An 18,663-nucleotide genomic window follows, 5' to 3' on the forward strand; every position below is an offset into this window, starting at 1 on the left:
TGTCACTGTGACACTTAAATATTTAAATAAGAATAAGTTTCATTTATTTACTGAGATAGAAAGTGACCCTACTGCTAAAACTACCAGGAGGAAATTGCTTTTCAAGGAAATTTCTGCAGTTTTTCATTTCTTCACAAAAGGAGAGGACAACAAAAAGCCTTTACTTTGTGTCATCAGGCAAATAAAAGCACATTAAAATAAGACAGGGCAACCTTGCTAAGTACCTTAAAATATTTCTGGCATAACTTTGGATAACAAAAAAACTAGTTTTACTCATTTACTTTTGTTTGTTACACAGCTGAGAGTATTGAGAGATCTCTTAATACAAAAGTGAATTCACCTCTGTGGTAATTACAGTAGGTCACTGGTGAGGAAAATGAAAGCAGGACAGAAAAGGAATCCTGCAACAATGGAAAATTATCCCATTCTTGGGTTTATAAATGGAATGACAAAAAAGGTACCACAAAAGCATCCTTGCAGTAGCTGTTTAAAATATAAAAAAAAAACCAAACAACTAACTTGAGGTTGTCATTAGACTGACCAAATGGCATTTGCAAGATATTAAACAAAATGTATTCTTGAGCAGAACACCACAGCTTTTTTCTGGGGTTTAAGTTCAGCTCTTTGCAGTCCATAAAAGCAAAAACAATTCCTTAATTTAAAACTGGCATTTTCCAAAGCCATTTGTTTCCATCAGCACGCCTGGCCTCCAAATTAAGCACAAAAACTGTGTGCCAAATACAGGATATTCTTCTGAACTCTTCTGTTTGACAAAGCAATAAATTTGTTTTACACGACTCCATTTGAGAACATGATTTTAATGTTAATTTTCATCTTTTTGTGCCATTCAACAAAGCACCTCCCTTTCCACCCCAGCATTATCTTGGGTGCCATTCCATTAAACACATCCAAACCAAATTAAGCCCAGTCAGAAGCTGGATCAAACAGCATCCAGGAACACCTAAACTCTGTGTTAGATTTGTCCCAGCCTAGAGCAGTTATTCAGCCCATGAACTAAAGCAGTTAATTCCATGTAAAACGGCCCAAATTCAGTGCAAAGCACCATCACAAATAAATATCTCCTGGAGAAATTTCCCATACGGATTCTAAGAGACACAGAAACCTCAGTCCACAGCTGCATTTTGTTACTCAACTAATCTGCAGTGAAGTTTATTAAGAATTCCACCTGTTGGAAAAGCCCTGCAGATGAAACAGAGTCTTTTGGTTTCCTCTCAGGCACCTTTTATTTCCCTGCCTTCATTTAAATACTCTTCTGTGGCTTTAGCAATAAATTCTGAAGATTCAAGTACAGAGTGGACACTGAGAAATGTGGAAGAAGTGTGACCAGAATTATTAAGAACCTGCAGGCACAGGAGAATTCACATTAAAAAATGATCTTGTCTTCCACCCCAGCTCTCTGTGAGCACACACTGCATGATTTGATACACACAAAGTGCTCACACCTCCTTAATTCAGATCATTCAGAGCTCCCAGCCTTTTCCCAGCCATCCTGAACAAAATCAGAACAGCAAATATCAGAGGGGCCCTGCTGGTCCAGCTCCCTCTGCCTCCCAAGAGAGGCAGGAATCCCTGACTAAGGAATATCTGCTTTTTTCTCCACACTTGAAACATCACTCTCAGGCTCCAGCTGAGCTCATGCTTCAGCAGGAGAAGGTTAAGGAAATAATTATCATGCACCAATTAGCAGAAATCAGGAATAAACCCAGGAAGGCTCAGTACACTTGTAACCATTAAAAATGCATGCACACACCAAATGCTGCTCACCTCGACCCTCAAAGTCAAAATCTGATGCTTGGAAAAATGAAAACTGGAAGCTTCCCTTCCCAAGTTATTGCTGCTGCCCACTGCCACTCAGCATGAGAGGAGAATTTTTGTTACTGACAGAACAACCACAACATGTCAGCTCAAATGATTGCTTGGACTTCCCTCTCCAGCTTGGACACCCCCACACCTTAAAAAACTGGAAAAGGCAGCCCTGAAATGTCTGTCTCCATTGTAGACAACATAAACACCAAAAAAAATATCCCCCAAAATTTTATTTAATTAACTAAAAACCCCCCAACCTGTGTTGTTTTGAACATTGTCATTTTCATCAGCTCACCTTCCCTAACTGGTACCTACAGGACTGATTATAGCCTGGGGTGAAGGTGGATTTTGGTTATTCTTGCACCTCAACATTTTAATTCCGACACATTTTAATACATAAAAGCCAAAAGAAACTAAGTACAAGCACCAGTAGAGTGCTGTAAGAGGTTTAAGTGCTAGTAAAGCTCTGCTCAAACCACATTCCAAGATCATATAGAATTTCACCTATTTCTTGCAAAAATCCATAGCTGAAGCAGTACCAGTCAATTTTAAATCAACCTTTTATTGTTTTTTTATATCTATATATAAACCCTATAAATGCTCCCTTACTCAAGGCTTTTTGAATATCAATAATCCTAAAAGAGGTACAAAGTCCAAGCCTCTTTTCATGCTCTCCAACCTTAAGTCCGTGTACAATTCTGAGATCTTTCTTTTGAGGAAACTCTTTCCCCGCCAGCCATGTACCCAAAGCCTTGAAAAAGTCAAATAAAAAGAAAAAAAAAGTAATTTAAATGCAAAATATAAAACAACTGAAGACCTACAGTCAACAGCAGCTCATCAGCTTCCACGAGGACATAAATATTTGAATAGATAAAGAGGAATTCTTGCTAAGAGCACAAGACTTTCACTCTGTGTCAGCTTGAAGGCTACTACCCCAGCAGACAAGGAAAAAAAATCCAGTATATCCAGCCCAAAAAGTTGGGAACATCCCAGAGAAAATTTCCAGTTCTGCTCCATGCTTATAAATTATAAAGATTCCAGTTTGTGCAAGGAGAAATGGAAACACTGGGATGTGTGAAAGAAGCATCTGCCTTGCCCATGTAAAGCACCTTAATTTTCTGTGTAGGCAGTTGCAACTTCTTATCTCTCTCCAAACATACTTTATTTTGTCTACATTTATTTAGCTTCCCCAATATTTATAAAAAATCTGTGAAAAAAACCTAAAACTGCTACAGCAAGCTCTGATGATCATCCTGCACAACAAAGGGACCTGGGATGGACTCATCTGTTTAAAAATCACTGGTATTCCACAAAACTTCAGCAAAGTATCCAGCAGCACCAGAATTCCAGACTGGTTTGGGTTGGGAGGGACTCAAAGGTCATCCATTCCCACCCCTGCCATGGCAGGGACACCTCCCACTGCCCCAGGTGCTCCAACCCCAATGTCCAACCTGGCCTTGGGCACTGCCAGGGATCCAGGGGCACCAACAGCAAATCTGGGAATTCCATCCCAGCCCCTCATTGCCATCACAGGGAACAATTCCCAATTCCCACTATCCCATTTATCCATCCCTGCCCTCTGGCAGTGGAAGCCATTCCCTGGGTCCTGTCCCTCCATCCCTTGTCCCCAGTCCCTCTCCAGCTCTCCTGGAGCCCCTTCAGGCTCTGAGCTCTCCCTGGATCCTTCTCCTCTCCAGGTGAGCACCCTCAGGTGTCCCAGCCTAGCTCCAGGGGATGTTCCAGCCTTTGGAGCATCTCCTTGCCCTCAGAATCCCTCTCTGTGCCACCCCAGTGTGCCCAGCTCACATCCTGGTGCCCAGCAGTGCCCACAGGAGATGCCAGCTGTGATTCCTGTGCTCCCTTCCCCTCCCCTGGCTCTCCCAGAGGCTGCACCCAGCACATCCCTGGACCTGAGCTCTGTCCCTCTGCTGCCACGGCTGCCTCCACACCCCCCTTGGAACTTCAGAAAAGAGGAAAAATTCCTTTACTTCCTTTCAATTCCCCTCCAAAGGAAGTCAGCAAATGCCTGCCCTTTGTACAAATCCCAGAGCACAGGAATTCGGTGTCTCACCTGCTGGGAGGGTGCAGCATTCCCAACCTCCTGCACCCCTTTAACCCCTTCCTGAGGTCTGGAACCAGCAGAGCACCCAGCATGCACAAAGTGGCTGCTCCAAGGCCCTGTGACAGTGGGGTGTCACCCCTGCTCACCCCAACACCCTGCCGATGGCTCTGCCACTGGTGGCTCCAAGGTGTCCTGCCCCAAGTGCCAGCTCCAAGTGGGGCACCCTGCAGGGATAGATTCACTCCTCCTGACAGCAGTGCCTCACATCTGCCCACCCTTCAGCTCACATGTCAGCCCCCCAGCCCCGGGAGCTCCATCTGCTGCTCCTCTCCTCCAGCAGGGATGGGGATGCTGAATGAGGCCTCTAATGTCACCCCCACAGTGTCACTGACACCTCCCAGCACTCCTGCAGCTCTGCCAGCTAGGATGCACAGGATCCACACTCCCTCCCTCCGAAAAAAAACCCCCATTTACCCACCCATCCAATAGTTTTGTTCTCTATAACAGAAGCACACATTTCTGCCAGGTAGGATACACAGCACTCACACTCTCTGAAAAACCCCCACATTTATCCACCCATCCAATAGTTTTGCTTTCTGTAACAGAAGCACACATTTCTGCCTGGTGCTCACACTGCAGAGCTCCAGTGAATACCTGAACATCATAAAAGCAATTTCACAAGCTGCAAATAGCCAATAGGAACAATTATGTGTTCTAAGAGCTCACTAATTAGAGTCCAGAGGAGATGAAAGCAGTAAATAATGAAAGAAAGGTTGTCAAGGTTCTGGAAGGCATCCTCAAGCACACTTAACCTCACACTGGCTCATCCCTCAGAGCTTTAGCTGCCACCCTACAAACACAGACAGGAGCTGTGCTTTTCCCATGTCTGCAGAGTTCTGAACCTGAACCACTCCTGGTGGGATCTCCCCAGTCCGTGCCAATAACTTTTCCTTCCTGCATCTCAGGTGAACACAACCAAATGCATTTTTAGCTTTTTTTTCATGTTCATCTGCCTTCCTGCAGCAGGCCCTGGAGTCTCAGGAAAAGAAATCTCACATTCCACTCCTGTAACCTGCAACCTCCCTATTTGTAAAACCCCAGACAGCACACTCTGAGCCACAGCCTCCAACGCCCATTTCCATTCAGGACAGACACTCTGGCAATGAAATGAAAACACAGCTTGCCCGAAATGTGTAATATTCCTATTCTGTTATCAGATGATCCAGTCTCAGCCTCTCTACATAAAATATTCCTACTCAGCTGCTTTATCCCCACTATCTCTTTTTGCTGTGTGCTCAGCATGGCATCAGGAGCCCCAGAGCTCAGCTACAAAGGACTGGGGGCTTACACTCAGGACTTTTCCTGCTGGACTCCTCCAGGAACTTCTTCCACTGGCACAGGGATTTCCCACTGTCTGTTTTTGCAACCACCTGAGTAGGAAGAGTCCAACTGTCCCCAAATCCTACCCCAAATCTCAGCCCTTTGATCATCTCACAACTGATTCAGCAGGGCTGGCTGAGGGATTTCATCTTTTTTGTAAACTCTAGTTGGAAGCACAAGGAGAAGTTCAAGGTGCAGCTTATCAAACACATTTAGGGCAGTCTCTGTAGTGTTCCATGATGAAAAAGATCCACTAAGTTCTGTATCCAGCCTCCTCTGGATACTAAAATCTACCAGTCCTACAATTCGGAGCTTTTGCTCTTTGATATCAGCACCATTTGAGGGCACAGACCCCTTTCCCAATTGCATGAGCCAGTGTTAGTAAAAGCAGATGCTGTTTTTAAAGAGACACAAGAAAAGGTCTAAGGGATGAAAGATGGAGCTTCCAGTCTCAGTCACTACTGATTTGCTTTATAAAATATGTACTAGGGCTTAAGATCCTATATTGAAGTTCCTGGACAGCCTCAGATATGAATAAATGCATTAAAATATGAGGATCTATACTGTCATCAGCATCTTAAATATAATGCCTTAAAAGCAACTTAATGGTTATAAAAATTAAAAAAGCCAAATATCACTGAACCCAAAAATAAGTCCTTTTTTCTTTTTTTTTTTTACAAAAGTGAGGTTTTTGAAGCAATTAAAGGTTAGACTCAATCTTAGATGTCTCTTCCAACTTAAATGATTCTAGGAGTCCATAAATTTACTTGTTCCAAGAAAGTTCTCTACACAATCACAAACCCTTCAGCAAAAGCTCCAAGAATGAACCTGGCTTGAAGTAAAGGTAGCTTTTAAGCACAAACCCAAGCAAACACTTCACTGACTGCCATACTGTGGTTTAGGATGCAGAACTGGAGATGTGGAAAGCACAAACCTTCACTATGACAGTCTGGTCAGAATTGCTGCTCATCATCTCATTGATGGACTTAAAGAGCTGCAGCAGAGATTCCCTGAAGTCTGCTTCTCCTTTGTTTTCATACAACCTGAAAAAGAATTCGATTTCATCAGCACAAACCACAATGGAAATACTGTTTTAAAAAATCTGGCCATTTGCTGTCTTACATTTTTTCAATAATTTCTACAACTTTCTTCAATGAACCAAGAGCTTTCTTCCACCAAAAAAACAAAACAAACCAAAACAAAACACAACACCTCAAGACAGGACAGACTGGCCAGGCTGGGCCAGCAGGAAGAAGAGATTTTTACTGTAAAGCTGCCTATGTGAAATGCCACATGCAGCAGGGCTGGATGAATCCCTGAGCAGTGCCCCAATTCCCTGTGCCCACATGGCCCTGGGACAGCCTCTGCACCCTGGCAGGACCCTTGCCAGGCAGCTCTGTGCTGATGAAGCCAGAAAGCAGCCAGACAACTTGCCAGCAATCATTAAAATCCACCAGTGGCCTAAGGTGAGTGACCTCAAACTCTGGCAAAGGAAGAGGAAAAAAAAAAAAAAACCATCGACCCCTTTTTTGCTAAAAAGATGCTGCCTTTTTTTTTTTTTTTCTGTGGGAAGGAAGCACTGAGGTTAAACTGTGTTTCAGCACTAATTTCAGGCTCAGTTTCCCATGGAGTCAGCACGGCTGACACAGAGGAATGACTCAGCCCCAGCTCAGCTTCAGGAGCAAGGTCCCTGTGCCTTCAGGCAGATTGCTCAGAGCTGGGCTGCCCACTGCCTCCTCTCTCAGATGCTTTCAGGGAGGTAAAAACTGCACAGAGGCACCTGAGCAACACCAGAGGCCAAAAAAATAGAGCCAAGGTGAAGAACTTGGGCCGCCGGTACAATGAGCGTTCCTGGAATTCTCTGGAGTGTTTTAAATGCAGAACCAGCCCAGCTTCAGGTGTAGGATGGCACAATCCTCACTGGAAAACCACGGGGAGACAACATCTTCATCCTTGAAAACTCTCCCCTCCTCGGGGAGAGCAGCACGTGGGACTCACCTACACCAGGGTTATTCAGCCTTAACATGACCAAAGAAAGGGAACTGGAACCCAGATGAAACCTAAACAGGGGGAGTTAGAAACCTCACATGGGGCCTCAGGCCAGGCTGGACAGGGCTTGGGGCAGCCTGGACAGTGGGAGGTGTCCCTGCCATGGCAGGGGTGGGATGGGATGAGTTTAAGGTCCCTTCCCACCCAAACCATTCCATGACTCCTTCCCCAGGTTAAAGCCCACCTTGACCCTGTCAGCTCTGACTGCCTCCAAGGGCCTCATCCAACAACAGCAACTGGGCGTCCAAAGCCCTCCCTGGTTCCACTGGCTCTGATCCCCCCAAACTGGCACCAAGACCCATCAGAGCAGCTCCCAGCAAAAGTTCAACTCCCTTTTACCTTCCTCCATTTTCTCCTGGAATTAAACCCAGTAGGAAGGTGCTGAATGTCATTTGCAGCTCAGAAGAAGAATTTCATCCCAAAATTTGCTATGTACAACCCTTGTACAATTCCTTCACGTTCCAAGATACCAGAATCATGGAATGGTTTGGATGGGAAGGGATTTTAAATCCCATCAAGTCCCACTTCTGCCATGGGCAGGGACACCTTTCACTGTCCCAGGGTGCTCCAACCTGGCCTTGGACACTTCCAGGGATCCAGGGCCTGCCCACCCTCCCAGCCAGGAATTCCTTCCCAACATCCAGTCCAAAGCTACATCAAGATGGATCCCATGTTGCAGCTGGAAACAGGTTTTTCTTGGTATGAACATGGAGTTCAGGACGCTTCTGCTGCTTTACACTGAAGTTAATGTGTATCATTGTTAATGCTGTGCTCATAAACCTTTGGAAACCCCAGATAGAAAGAAGTTTATTTTAACCTCGACACAGAGGAAATAAATACTACAGAAAAAAAAAACCCCAAACCACTAAACTGTGTGCTGTGCACACTTCTATTCCCGTGTTAGGCTAAAACTGGGGGTTATGCAGGGTAAAAAACTTGTTAAGTCCCCATTTCCATAATGGATTTCAGTGTCCCCCTGAACAGATTAGAGAGGTGAAACCTATACCAACAGAAAGAGTAACTGAACTTGACAGCCCAATAAATCAAAGTGCTTCAGACAAAAGGCTCTGCCTTTCAAAAAGCAAGTTATAATAAAAATAAACAAGTTAGTCACAAATGTGTTCCTACTGTCAGTTAGTAACATCTATTTATTTAATATACCTGATAAAGCACAAAATCTCAGCAGCTGTGAGAAAACAAGGTTTACACCAGGTTGATCCTTCCAGCACTGCCTGGAGGATTTTAAGACTGTAGTAAATACACCAAAAGCACTGGGACCATTACTGAGGAAATCAAATAAAGATATTTCTAAAGGTCACTTGCAATATTTTGCCTTTATCAACCTTTACTGTAGTGAACAAAGATGTGCCACCATGCTTTAAGGGGATGAACTTCCATGGATTTATCCAGAACGTAACTGCTAAAATGCTCCATCCATCCATAGAGCCCACCACCCTCTCCCTGAGGTTAAAAATATGCCAGATTTTGGAATAAAAGCTTCAGCTTGCTGCTTGTGATTCCTCAGCAGAGCAGCAGCAATCACTCCTGCCACACTCCTGCATTTTAATCACTCCAAATCACACCCCCCAGGCAGGGCTTCAGTCCTGCAGCACAACAAATCACAGACTCCTTCTGCATTCAGTGATTTTGCTGATTAATCCCTTGGCATGGAGAGCTGGGTCTTCCCAAAACTGAAGGGCTGTGAATTCATGCTTCCCACAGGGAAATCCCACAGCCAGTCCTGGAGGGTCAGATTGTCTGTAAATCCAATCTGCAGCCAGAGGGGAATTTATTTTTTTTTCCTGTTTTCAAGTGATTTGTAGGGCCTGCTACAGCCTCAGTGACATCCAGTATTTTATGAATCTCGCAGCAGGGCTCCTACAGAAATAAATTCCAAGCCCTAAATTAGAGAAAAGGGTGGTAGAGATGGTAACTGAAGAGCTGTACATAAATCCCTTGCAATAAGGTTGCTACCACTGCTAACAAGCAGTAAAAGACTCAATCTAAAAGTGAAGTTCTCATCAGCTTGGTTTATAACTTTTGTAACATCTTGTGTATAAAACACAATACAGGAACAGAAGTTTCCCCAAACAGTGCCAAGCTTTAATTGTTCAGAGACCTAAACCATCATGATTTTACCAATTCACTGCTACTGAAAATACAGATCTCTGCTAAAGAGGGAAAACCCTTCTCCTAAAAGAGTATTTCTAAAACAGTGCAATGCTAAGCAATTGTGACTGATGGGCTGTAAAATTTTGGCAGTTTTGGGGCATTATTGGCAGTGGGAGGTTTAAGCACTGCCTGTACTCACTGGTTGAACAATATCCTGGACCGGACAATGAACTTGAAGATGTATTCCAAGGCTTTCATGGCTTTGAAGAGTTGATCAGTGATACCACACTTCTCAGCATTGTCCACGTATGTTTTTAAAACCTTGGTCAGTTTTCTGTTTAAATACAAAAAACCCACATGCAAGTTACAAGTATTCTCACAGAATTTCCATTTTGAAAGGTTTAAAGAAAAATTCTGTGCCCACAGAGCTACAAAGTTCATTTTTCTACCAATAAACTCATTGTGGTTTTGTTTTGCTGGTAAGTAGCTGCAACTTATTCTGGAGCAAAAAAAAAAAAAAAAAAAAAAAGAGAAACCACAGACCATAGTCTCATTTAACACACAAGCAATACAACAAATCTCAGTAAGGCTGATTTTCTGCTGGATGTTCAGATGAATGTTCAGATTCAGGCTCTGAGAAAGATGCACCTACTAATAATAATCAGAATAATAAAAATAATTAAATACAAGCATGCCATTAGAACTAACACAAAGTATGAGCTTCTTCATTCAACCAGGCCTTCCACTTTAGACAGCTTTCCCTTGGATTTTGGGCTAAAATTTGCAAAATTTATTTCTCCAAGTACATACCACCAGCTGGATATTCTCTCCTTTCCCATTTTAAAGCCTATCAAACTCAAAAGTGAAACAATTTTCAAAATAATCCCATTTCAGCTTCCTCCCTTCCAATGAATATAAATCAGGGGTTTAATGCAACCACAAGCAATTCCATTTTAAATCATCCCAGCTCCAGTGCATGATCCAACATCCCCACTCCAAGTAAACAAGCTCCACATTATTCCCACTAACAGAAAACAACACCGAGCTCACAGAGATCCTGCTGCCTGGGGATTTGTTGGAGCAGGAGAAAACTGCCTGAGAATTTCAAGTAACCACTTAAATATTGCCAAGGCCACCTCTCTTTACTTCAGGGCAACAGCTGAAGTTGGGCTGGATGAGCTTGGAGCTCTTTGCCATGTTGGATGTTCTAAGAATAAAAGGCAAGGAGAGGGCAGGGATCTGTCACATCCATGGGGACTCCTCAAGCCAGAACTCAGTTCTTCCCTGTTTCTGACTCCCTACACGGGGGGAAAGGGGAAAGAAAAAAAAAAAAAGGGGGGGGGAAAGGGGAAAGAAAAAAAAAAAGGGGGGGGGGAAAGGGGAAAGAAAAAAAAAAAGGGGGGGGGAAAGGGGAAAGAAAAAAAAAAGGGGGGGAAAGGGGAAAGAAAAAAAAAGGGGGGGGAAGGGGAAAGAAAAAAAAAGGGGGGGAAGGGGAAAGAAAAAAAAAGGGGGGGGGGGAAAGGGGAAAGAAAAAAAAAGGGGGGGGAAGGGGAAAGAAAAAAAAAAGGGGGGGAAAGGGGAAAGAAAAAAAAAGGGGGGGAAAGGCGAAAGAAAAAAAAAGGGGGGGAAAGGGGAAAGAAAAAAAAAAGGGGGGGAAAGGGGAAAGAAAAAAAAAGGGGGGGAAAGGGGAAAGAAAAAAAAAAGGGGGGGAAAGGGGAAAGAAAAAAAAAAGGGGGGGAAAGGGGAAAGAAAAAAAAAGGGGGGGGAAAGGGGAAAGAAAAAAAAAGGGGGGGGAAAGGGGAAAGAAAAAAAAAGGGGGGGGAAGGGGAAAGAAAAAAAAAAGGGGGGGAAAGGGGAAAGAAAAAAAAAGGGGGGGAAAGGGGAAAGAAAAAAAAAGGAGGCAAGGGGCTCTCCTTGCCAACCATGCAAGGACCACCCCGAGCTCTTCCTGAGAAATGCAGGATGCTCCACCCTCTGCTCACTGCACCCAGAGCTGCAAGAGCAGAGCCAACGCAGTGATCCAAATAGGAGCACTGAGACTGAAGGCTCCAATCTTTGGGATTTAAAGGATGATTTAGGGAAAGGTTCATCCCCAGAGGGTGCTGGCACTGCCCAGGCTCCCCAGGGAATGGGCACAGCCCCAGAGCTCCAGGAGTTTGGACATTCCCAGGGATGCCCAGGGTGGGATTGTTGGGGTGTCTGTGCAGGGACAGGAGCTGCACTGATGATCCTTTGGGGTCCCTCCCAGCTCTGATTTTATGATTCTTCACTATTTTAAATCAAATTTTTCCAACGTTTTCAGGTTCTCTCTGCACCAGCAAAGGGCACCCCAGGTTTCCTGCTTTGGGTTTGCCTTCCCCCCAGCACTACAAATATATCCATTAGAAACTTCTCCTCCAACTCTGACAGTCTAACACAGCAGCAAAGATTCCAACAGGCAAAATATACTCAATACAACAAAAATAATGGGTTTTTGCTTTTTTGTCCTTCCCTGCTTTTCCCCCACACTGACAGTAACGTGGATAATCAAGGGTACAATGTCATTTAAGGCACAAAAAAACCCAAACAAACAGGATTTGAAGCATCTTAAATGGAGACAATTTCTTTCCAATATGAGTGAGAATTACTTTTGTCTTCCCTACAAAACTCCTGGAACTGTCAAATCATCCCCTTCTTCATTACAGCACAATCAAGATCTCTTCCACAGGATTGAAAGTTTTACCAATTTATTTCAAGAAATAAACAGACTACCCCCAGTCTTCTTCAACACTCTCCCTAGCTCACTGGCACATTCCTAATTAATCTACCTAAACAAGTAATTAAACAACAATACCTGGAAACATTCTCCAAGTCATATTAGGAAAAGTAAATTTTCCAACTTACGTATAGGCCAAGGTAGCACTGAAATGCTTCTTGATGTAGGTCTCCAAGACAGGGTTGAAATGCTGAAATTTTCTGTCAGCTATCAGTCCAATGATAAATACCTAAAAAAACAGCATAATTAGTGTGTTATTCTCAAAAAAAAAAAAAAGTCTTTAATTTTTGTCCATTCCCCTTTCTTCTCAGAGAAGACACATTACTGACATGAAAATTTCTGTTCTGCTTCTGTCCTAAATTCTGCTGTTATTCCATTAAAATGACTGGATTTGAGTGTTCCTTATTTTCCTGGAGGATGACATGCTATAACCCAACTCCCTCTAGATCCAAACCTTTAAATATGACTTTTAAACTAAATAAAAACCCTCGGCTCAGATCTCTTCCACTAATAAACTTCATTCTATCACATTTATTCCCCAATTTTATGCACATTTCAGACCCTCCCCACTGCAAACTCACCAAAGCATCAAACACCAAAGTGTCAAAGGTCTCACTCTCCGAGTTCTCCATCATGATGTTAAAAAGGGCATCCAGTGTATCCTGAAGAAACTAAAGAGAAACAAACACAGCTCATCACGTTTCCAAAGGAAAATTAAATTTAGATTCCACGCAGGTTCCTAGAGACATTTTTGCTAAAGTAAAGGCATTTTAAAAGTTAGCTGAAAAACAGAAAATCCAACGCTCTGCTTTTCAGCAAATGATTTTTAGGGAAGTTGATTATCAGATGGAAAATCCAACGCTTCTCTTTTCAGCAAATGCTTTTTAGTGAAGTTGACTATTGATACACAGGTTATCCAACAGAAAAAAAATGAAGTCAGAAATCACACTTGGCACATCTGGACAAGGACTTTAATCTATGACAGTGCTCCAACAACAATTTCCAAGCTGCAGATTCACCACACTGCAGACCAAACTGCAAGATCACCAGCAGGCCCATGCAGTGCTGAAAACTTGGGTGCTTCAGAGCACAAACCACACAAGCAACCGAGTCTCATGCCAAGGAAAGTGGGAGCTGAGCTGTGGAAGGCACTCAGAACATCCCAGCTCAGGGCTGCACCACAGATCCACAATTCCAGGTGGGATCACACATGCAGGCATGGGAACAGAGCACCCCGCTGCTGCCCCACCCCAAACCTACACAGGAAGGTCTTCACTCCCCTGGCTGGGCACCCCCATCTGTGTAACACGAGAGGAAAAGCAGATTAGTGCCAGGGGCTTCCAGTCAAGCACAGGGGCAAAAACTTCCTAACTTCAGGAGTTCTTCCCAGAGCCAGCCAGGAGTCCATGCACTGCCACAGATACTCATCACTTCTGCTGGGATGGGACTGTGTCTGAGCAGCTCCTTCCTCCAGGGCACAGCCAGGCTGGATCACAGCTCAGTTTGGGTTGAGAAAGAAGGGGTTAAACATGGATGGTTCCAGCACATCTGTCTCAAATCATCCCAGACTGGTTTGGGATGGAAGGGACCTCAAATCCCACCCAGTGCCACCCCTGCCATGGCAGGGACACCTCCCGCTGTCCCAGGTGCTCCATCCCCAATGTCCAACCTGGCCTTGGGCACTGCCAGGGATCCAGGGGCAGCCACAGCAAATCTGGGAACTCCACCCTGTGCCTGCCCACCCTCACAGGGAAGTAAAATGACAAAAAGAAATTTTTTGCCTTATAGATGAGACAGAGTGCAATTGGGAAAGAACATGTCACAAGCAGAAGGGAATTGATCCTGAGATTTCAGCTACAAGAAGCATTCCATATCCTGTGAGGAATGGAAAACCAGCCTGACTCCTACCTTCCTCCTCTAAAAAATGTTTAGCTGTGCAACGAGACTCCTGGATCAAGCCTGATTCAGCTGACCTCCTAAATCTACAGTCAAATGTCAGGAATTAACTCCAATTCACAGCTGAATGTCAAACTCCTTCAACCAAGTGAACACAGTCACAGTTTGTGCTGCTGAGGTTGGGGAAAAAAAAAAAACAAAAAAGAAAAAAAAAAAAACAGAAAAGACAAAATTCTTGCAGCTGATCTTAGTCCAGTCCTGGGGAAGAGCCAGCTCATAATTCCACTACGGGGGCAAAAGAAAAACATCACCTTCTCACAGCCTTACTCATTCCATTAAAGAAGATGTGCAAATAAAGCACATTAAAGGCTGGACTCGATGTTCTAAAGGTTGAACTCTGATCTCAGAGGTCTTTTCCATCCTAAATGGTTCTGTAATTCTGAATGATTCTGTGGCTGCTGCCAGCTGGCAGGGAGGGAAGTGCAAAGCACAGTTCTGAGCCTTGACAGGAGATGTTTCTCTCTTGGTCTGAAGAGAAGCCTCTGGAAGCCAAAGGATGGCTGGGAGGTTGATCAAGCCTTGATTTCACATTCAGGCACCTCAGCCCGACTTTCATTAGCAGAGTTCAAGTTTTAGATCTGCTCACCAGGACTTGGTGTGGCAGCAGGAAGAGCAGAGCAGAGATGCTGCTGCTGTGTGAAGAGGCAGGACATTTCTCAGGTAGCATGAATAATTCCTATACTATTAGTTTACATTTTCATACTCCACAGACTCTGCACAAATGGAGCCAGAGCCTCTGGGGAAGGGAGATAACATTTACAGCTTCCACACACTCTGGGAACAGGCACAGAATGGGTATCTGAGCTCATCTCCACTCAAATAAATGAACACCAGGCCTTTTACTGGGAGTTTCAAAAACAGGCAGTGGCTTAACAAAAAATATGAATGTGCTTTATCACATCAGTACTTTTTTTTTTAAAGACATCCAAACTGCACTGGGTATTGTAGTTAAAAACTTGAAGGGCAAAGAAAGCTGGAAGAACAAAAAGGAACAGTTACAAACCAGATCCTGCAGCAGAGCAGGCTCCACTAAGATGGAACACTGCTGCAACAGATGGACAATGTAAACACTGGCCCTCTAAAAAAAGGGATAAAAACGGTGATGGAAGCAATATTAAACACTCTGTCCTCTTCATGATTCCAGTTGTGCTCAGTGAGCAGGGAGAAGGAAACCTCACTGAGTCCTGAGCATGTGCCAGCTGGAGAACTCCCCCCAGAACTGCTTTTACTCAAAGCCCAGTTCTGGTGCATCCTGAGGAAATCCCCGACCCCCAGGAATGTGCCATGCACTCTGGGACGTCCCATCTGGAGAGGAGGGAGAATTCCAAGTGACAGAGCCATGGCAATGCTCAGCAGGAGCCAGCACCACGGGCAACATTCTGCTCTCAAATGACCCAGGACAAAACCACAGCAAGCAGAACCTTCCCAAAACAAATCTGTGGGACCCCCCCCTTTCCACACCCTCCAAGGAAGATAACATCAGCATTCCCAGGTGCTTGAAGTTACTTCAGGCTGAGGCTTCATTCTGCTTCTGTGAACCAGCCAAAAATCCCCTGAAGTAAGGAAACAACTCTCCAGGGTCACCTGTCCCCAAGTACATCTTTTGACACGTTCAGATTTGATGGATTACAACACCTTCAATAAAGTTCCAGCCTCCTCTTTTGCACAGCTAAATCTGTAGCTCTCTGCAATCACTCAGTGGCCTTGGCAAATGTAAATAACTTGGCTCAGCTAAATGTGTCCAGAAGTATTTTTTAAAAGAAAACAACAGCAGCACACACTAAGATTGCATTCCACATCCACAGATTATAAATATTTTTAATATTATCCTGTAAGACTTCTGAGATGGTCTAATCTTGCAAAGAAAAACACCTCTTCTTCATATACCTTACATAAAAATTCAAACTGCTAGAAAAAAAAACAACCTGATTTTCAGAAATGTGCATTTTTTGTGTGTTTTATCAGTTCTCAGCCATCTGAAATGTTCTTGGAGGGCAGGGAGAGAAGCACCAGCACCCTGAAGTTGGCAAGTCCTGGTTGCAATTTAATGTGCAAGTGAGTGCAGTGAGGTTGAGGGGGAAAGTGTGGGAGCCAAAAAAAGAGACACCTCAAAACCCGGTATTTTTACAGACATTAACTCATTACCTTGACCACTTCACCACCATCAACTTTCATCAGCTGCTTCAAGTTCTGGTGCAACAGGCTCGTGTTGGATCTCCACTTCAGCAGCCCCAAGAGATCAACTAGGAATAAAAAAACCCAACAATTATCTCATGCAGGCCATTTCCCTTTGCCCACTCTCCATCACCATACTCAGGACAAAGCTTTATTTCCTTACTTCAGCCTTTTCCCCAGGACAACAACGCATTTCTGGTACCCTCTGATGCTGCAGAAACCTCAGACAATCCTCCTACCCTGACAGAACTCTGAAAGGCTTTCAGAAAAGCAGCCAGCTTTTGAAATATCAGCAGGAAAATCTAGGCCAAGGAAGCCTCGGTTTTTAATTTGCTGTACACGACAGTTGTGCATTTAGAAAAAGATGCCAAAATGAAATTAGTCAGCCACCAACACAGTCATACTACAGGGCAGTGACTCTCCCAGCATTAATGTTTCCAGCTTCTCTGCTCTCACTGCATAAACTGAAAAGAGAATAAAGCACAATGGAGCACAAAGAGCTGCAAGCTAAGTGAGACTGGGGGAAAGCTGGGTGATGAATTATCCCCCTGTGGTGCCCACCTGCTTGGCTGCTCTCAAGGGATGGTCCCTGAGGGCACAGCCCTGATCATGCAAACGGTCTCATCCCCAAATCCTGCATCCTGAAGATGCTGTCACTCCAGCATTCCGTGATGAATAAGGGAATACAGAAGGCCAGCTCTCTCCATCAGTCACTGCAAAGCTTCCTTTAGGGAAAGCTCCTGGGGAGGAGCTCTCAGCAGGGCTCTCCTGCAGAGCAGCAGCTCCCTGGGAAATCCCAACCCCAGCACTGGAACCCAGCACTGCCCACAGACCCCAGACCCCACACTCCTCCTGCCTCAGCCAAAGCAGCCTCAGGGGGAAATTCTCACCCATGCAAAGTCAGTTTTCAGCACAAAACAAAACTGGCAGCAACTCCTGCTCAGGAGAAGCCTTCAACAAAAAGCTGGACTTGGTACTCTGAAAGGTCTTCTCCAACTTCACTGATTTTATGACTAATTTAAAGACCCATTACCTTCAGTTCAGCCCCTGGCCCACTACTGCACCTTCTCCACCTCCCAATATAATTCATACAGTGTGAATTCTGCCCAAAATAACTCAAAACAGCACCTTTCTCCCAACAAATACCCCCTCACCTCTTTGCTATTCAGACTTCCAAAGCAACCAACACAACATTTACCAAAGTATGAACCTGTAGAGTTTATTCTGGAAAGTATCTGCAGAGACTCAAAGCAGCTGCCATGCTTTTCTCAAACATCTTTCATTCTAAGTAATAAATGAAATTACTTCTAGTGGAAAGGAGCTCAGTACTGCTTGGAAAGATTCCCCTCCGAGCAGCACTCAAACCAAGCCTTCTCATCACTTCTTTGTTAGGAGAAATCATGAGACTTTTACTACATTAAAGCCTTGAAAGACTTAAATCCAAGTCCTCTACTCCTTTTTAATACATCCTATAAGAAGTCTATAGCCTGAACCCAAACTCTTAGAAACTCAGTATTAACAAAAAAAAAAATTGCTTCTGGAAGCAAAGCAAAGATGCCTCTGTGAGTTATCCAAAGTGTTTCATGGATATATTTATATCAGCTTTCCACCCCTGAATTTGGCTGCAGTCTGACTTCTAACAAGGCATCAGCTTGACAGAAGAAATGATCTGAACAAAAGCCAGCCCACAGACGAGCTCTGAACAGCATCATGGATTGCCCCAAGAAAACAAACCCACGTGGACTGGCAGCGTGATGGCAGAGTAAATGCTAAATGAATATACATTTGTGAGTACAAAATGTCAGTGCAGGCCAGCTGAAAGGGAAAAATAACTTACAGGGTATGGAAAAATGGGCACTCCCTGGCAATGCAAGCATTAATTAACCCCAGCAAAGCACCAGTCAGGCAGTTAATCCCACTCCTTTCACAGGGCTGCACGTAAAATAATGCAGTAAAATGATGGAAAACAGTATTTTAGCCTACAGGAAACAGGAATGCTGGAGCCAGCCTAGGTCAAGTGAAATTTGAGGTTAGAAAACATCAGGAGGAAGACAGAATGAGGTTGCCCAGAGAAGCTGTGGCTGTCCCTGGCTCCCTGGAGGTGGCCAATGCCAGGTTGGATGGGGCTTGGAGCAGCCTGGCACAGTGGAAGGTGTCCCTGTCACATCAAGGGGTGGCACTGCATGGGATTTAAGGTCATTTCCAACCCAAACCAGTCTGGGATTCTATGACTCCCCACTGCAAAAGGCTTAAACTGCAAAGTTCCCAGCAGCAACTTGGCTTTATTAATGTGCTTTATTATTCTATGGAATGCATATGAAGATTTATTTTTACAGGCTATTTAACA

At 44.3% G+C, this 18,663-nt stretch overlaps 1 protein-coding gene across 1 annotated transcript in view; it reads right to left on the reverse strand.

The window, feature by feature from the left end:
* The window catches only part of DOCK1 (dedicator of cytokinesis 1), a 236,396-nt gene that overhangs the window by 191,294 nt on the left and 26,439 nt on the right, over positions 1-18,663 (reverse strand). The window contains exons 20-24 of the mRNA XM_062496598.1: positions 16,287-16,384; positions 12,767-12,856; positions 12,314-12,414; positions 9,630-9,764; positions 6,204-6,312 (exon numbers count right to left, since the gene is read on the reverse strand). Of these exons, the coding sequence (XP_062352582.1) occupies positions 6,204-6,312; positions 9,630-9,764; positions 12,314-12,414; positions 12,767-12,856; positions 16,287-16,384 (533 nt within the window). The remainder of the gene's footprint in view (positions 1-6,203; positions 6,313-9,629; positions 9,765-12,313; positions 12,415-12,766; positions 12,857-16,286; positions 16,385-18,663) is intronic.

Source organism: Cinclus cinclus, chromosome 7 (assembly GCF_963662255.1).
Source record: "Cinclus cinclus chromosome 7, bCinCin1.1, whole genome shotgun sequence".
In the NCBI taxonomy this organism is placed as follows: domain Eukaryota; kingdom Metazoa; phylum Chordata; class Aves; order Passeriformes; family Cinclidae; genus Cinclus; species Cinclus cinclus.